A 3,790-nucleotide genomic window follows, 5' to 3' on the forward strand; every position below is an offset into this window, starting at 1 on the left:
CTTTATCTGTAATGATATGACCGAAGATAGAAGAAAGATGAGAGAGAAGATAGAGTTAGAAGAAAAGCAATTAGATGTAATTGAACAAATTAATTGAAATGAGATTGCTTTTACTTCCCTGAGTAGCGTGTAGCATTAAAGTCATCCATCAAATCAATGACAATTTCTCTCTCATAGTTCCCATGCATGTATTAACTTCACTTTAATAAAATTTGAATTCCACCACATGGTAAAAATTGAGATCCGTTGGAGGCAAAATATTTACTTTCCCTCAATAGGTTTCGGACCAAGCATTGGATCTTTGGTTTAATATGGGCTTAATGATGATGTTAATAGAAACTGACCTAATTAAACAATTTAGCCAACATTTATTTCATATAAGGCTGAATTTTGATTTCATACTGGGCTTTGGTTTTTCTTTTCTATTTGACCCAAGAAACAAAAATTTATTTCAACCATAATCTCATGAATTTAATACTAAGGCTGAAAATTGGTCTAATATAAATTTGCATTGCAAAATTATTTTAATCAATATATAAAAATTAAAATCAAAATAATAATCTTGCAATCAATCGCATTTATAATATTTGATCATCACTTAAATTAAAAATGAAATTTTCAAACTCATCAAATTAAATTATTTATCCAAATCAGTTCTGAACCGTATTACTAGGAATTGTGATAAACTTAGTCTAGTTTCTGGATTGACACTAGTTAACATACAATTTTATTTTATTCCTAAATCGCATTCACCACTCATCCAAATCCATAGCAACTCACATCTTCCATGCATATCATAATGCCATTTATTATCTCGACTATGACATGTGTATATCAAAATCAACTACAAAAATTAATTACCAGTATAAAATACATATTGAAATATTAATATATATTAAAAATAAATTAAACCACATATATATATTTATATAAAAATATATTAGTGACAGATTCTAATAGTTGATTTTAGTATAAGAATAACGTATTTTGTTATTACATTACATCTTAAAATAATGGTAGTAATTCATTTGATAAAAATTTTAATATAATAATTTTTCATCAAGAGAATTGCTTCCGTTTAAATTTAGTTTTGTCAATTTTTCAGGTGATTTCATCATCAACTTTTACGAAAGCTATGTTACAATTGGTAGTCCATCGTTCTTGGCTATGGACAAATTTCGTTACTCCAAAAATGGGTTTCTTGTAAACGACACATGCATCATTGTTGCCGAAGTTTCTCGCAATGACAATTCATTTGATAGTGAGTTAGGAAGTTTCAAGGGATTGTGCAAAATAGAGAAAGACTATGTTAAACTACTAAAGAAATCATGTTCAAAGTACTTTTCTCTTATTGAAAGCCATAGAAAGAGAAAAAGGAGCCAAATGTTCAATCAACTTTCATTCACAACATTAGGGAAACTCTTGCATTTTCTAAAGACTAAGAAAGTGAAGGACATGAAGAGTGATGATGCTTGTAAGGAGTTACAAGATTTATGGGATGAAGCTGAGATTAGATTTGATGATTTGAGTTTAGGGGTGAGCACGGGTAGCGGGTACCCAATTACTCGTCTAAATCTGAACCGAACCAATTAAATTGGTTCTGGAATCAACTGGTAATCGGGTCCAACCCGAACCAAACTGATAATCTTTATTAGTGATTGGTTCGGATATCGGTTCTGGGGTGCAGAACCCGAACCAACCCGCGAACCCGATCATATATTAATTAAATAAAAAAATAAAAAATATATATATAATTTTTCTATTAGACAAAGATTATTCACTATTAATATGTTTGGATTTTAATGAGTTTAGTTTTTAATGTATTTGGTATTTAACATGTTTGGATTATTTTTATTGATGTTATATGTTTATTGTACTTGTTGAATTTTTAAGATAAAAATTTAGTTTTTTTATATGAATTTCAAAGTTATCGAGTACCCAACTACCCGAACCGAACCAATCCATTCTTAATTGGTTTGGTTTGGTTCGAGTACATGTACAAAAAAACACAAATCCGAACCAAACCGAATCAATTATATTTTGATCGGTTCGATTCTAATTTTACCATGAACCCGAACCAAACCAACCCGTGCTCACCCCTATTTGAGTTGGTTGGAGCCACATGTTAAATCTGCTTTGAGCTATTTTCAGAATGCAACCAAAGTGGAAAAGCATGAGGTTAATGTGGTTGATTTGGAAGAAAAAGTTAATACCCTGAAAGCAGAGGCAATTGCTATAGATGCTGTTCTTGAAACAACAAAGAAAGAATTGGCAATGCTTGAAGAAGGTTTTGTAGAAGTAGATTTGGATGATCAACTAGGATATGGAATACCCTAAACCTTAATTAAGATTAAGATTATATATAAAGATATTTTTGTATTTTGCTTATATTACTAGCTAGGTCTCTCTCATTTTGTAAAATCAGAACACTAATGTCTCTAGGACTTTATAATAATTCTATTATCTAGTATTCTACTTTTGTCAATTATTGAATGTTTAGTAGTGTAACTTGTGTGCCGGATATAATAACTAATTTTTGTCCTATTACTTTTTTCTTATTACATCATAATTAAGAGAAATTTTTCCTTTAACTTTGTTTTCTCAAATAACTTTGTAAGCATTTTGTAGTGATGATGAAAATAAATAAGTCCATCGTATAGATGTAAATTATTAGACTAAATTTAATTTTGACACTATTGTACTATCATTTTAAATAATATGAGTGACTTCTTTTTTTTATTTATAAGATTCCAAATAATTCCTATAGATAGATAGATCAATACATAAATTAAAAATAACAAAAAAAAATCTTTTCCAATTTGAAAATAAAAAATTGTTAGAAAAAAAATTGGGAATCCTTTCCACAATATTCTTAAGCAAAATTTCATACAAGTAAACATGGCCTTGATAATATTAATACACTATATACATAGTTAAATGAGGAGGGAATGAAAATGGGATATATAGTTATGGATGATAATATTCGTACACATGCCTCTTGTTTTTGAAAAACATTATTTAGGAGTTTAATGGTTTTTTTAGTTAAAGCAAAAAATTTAGAAAATCACAAAATTGAAAAAAAAAATGTTGGTCACTTATTACTTGTCTTCGTCTTTGTTTCCGTCGTTATGCAATCAACATGATTAATTAAGGACAACTTGAAGCTTGGATAATTTGGGATCCAGTAAGAAAGATCATCCGAATTCACAGCAGCAAAATAAATTGACAATCCTTCTTCGAATTATTCGTCCTCTTCGTCATCACCTTCACGATATAACCTAAGGTAAATCTCCATCGAGATTGACGTCGTGCACCAAAATCGTTCCTAAAATTTTAATTGCACCAATTATGTTTTGACATTAAAAAAATTGCACCATAGTAGTTCCTGACACAGACATTTGGTGACACGTGTCACCTCATAATTTAACCACGTGTAATGGTATGATGACGTGTCGGTCAACGACACGTGGCATGCTGACGTGAATGAGTATGCCACGTGTCACAATGCTATTTTGTCACGTGTCGCAATGCTATTTGTCCATGTGTCATCCACTATGTCATCGTTATATGTGCATCAAAATGGTCCCTTACTTTGCATCAAATGACTCATTTTAGTCCCTGAATTTAAATGTCGTGCACTAAATTAGTCCCTTCATCAGTTTTTTCTCATTTTTTTATAAATTTAAAATTTTCAATATTTTTTTATACACTAATTTTAATTATATTTTTTATTATACATATTTTATAATAAATTTTTTAATTAATAATGTTAACTTGTATCATTAGAGTA

General features: G+C 29.5%; 1 protein-coding gene across 1 annotated transcript; it reads left to right on the forward strand.

The window, feature by feature from the left end:
* Positions 1-1,167: 1,167 nt before the first annotated feature.
* LOC107627971 (uncharacterized) lies at positions 1,168-2,337 on the forward strand. Its single transcript, XM_016330777.1, has 2 exons — positions 1,168-1,536; positions 2,152-2,337. Exons 1-2 carry the CDS (start codon positions 1,168-1,170, stop codon positions 2,335-2,337), a joined length of 555 nt encoding a protein of 184 aa, XP_016186263.1.
* Positions 2,338-3,790: the final 1,453 nt, after the last annotated feature.

This window comes from Arachis ipaensis, chromosome B2 (assembly GCF_059453495.1).
Source record: "Arachis ipaensis isolate K30076 ecotype BB chromosome B2, ASM5945349v1, whole genome shotgun sequence".
NCBI classification, from domain to species: Eukaryota; Viridiplantae; Streptophyta; class Magnoliopsida; order Fabales; family Fabaceae; genus Arachis; species Arachis ipaensis.

Bases quoted from the DNA above. Each gene is read 5' to 3' on its own strand.
- LOC107627971 (XM_016330777.1), top strand. From the start codon at position 1,168: ATGGACAAATTTCGTTACTCCAAAAATGGGTTTCTTGTAAACGACACA. The intron at 1,537-2,151 runs GTGAGCACGGGT...AGCTATTTTCAG, and splicing joins TTGATGATTTGAGTTTAGGG to AATGCAACCAAAGTGGAAAA.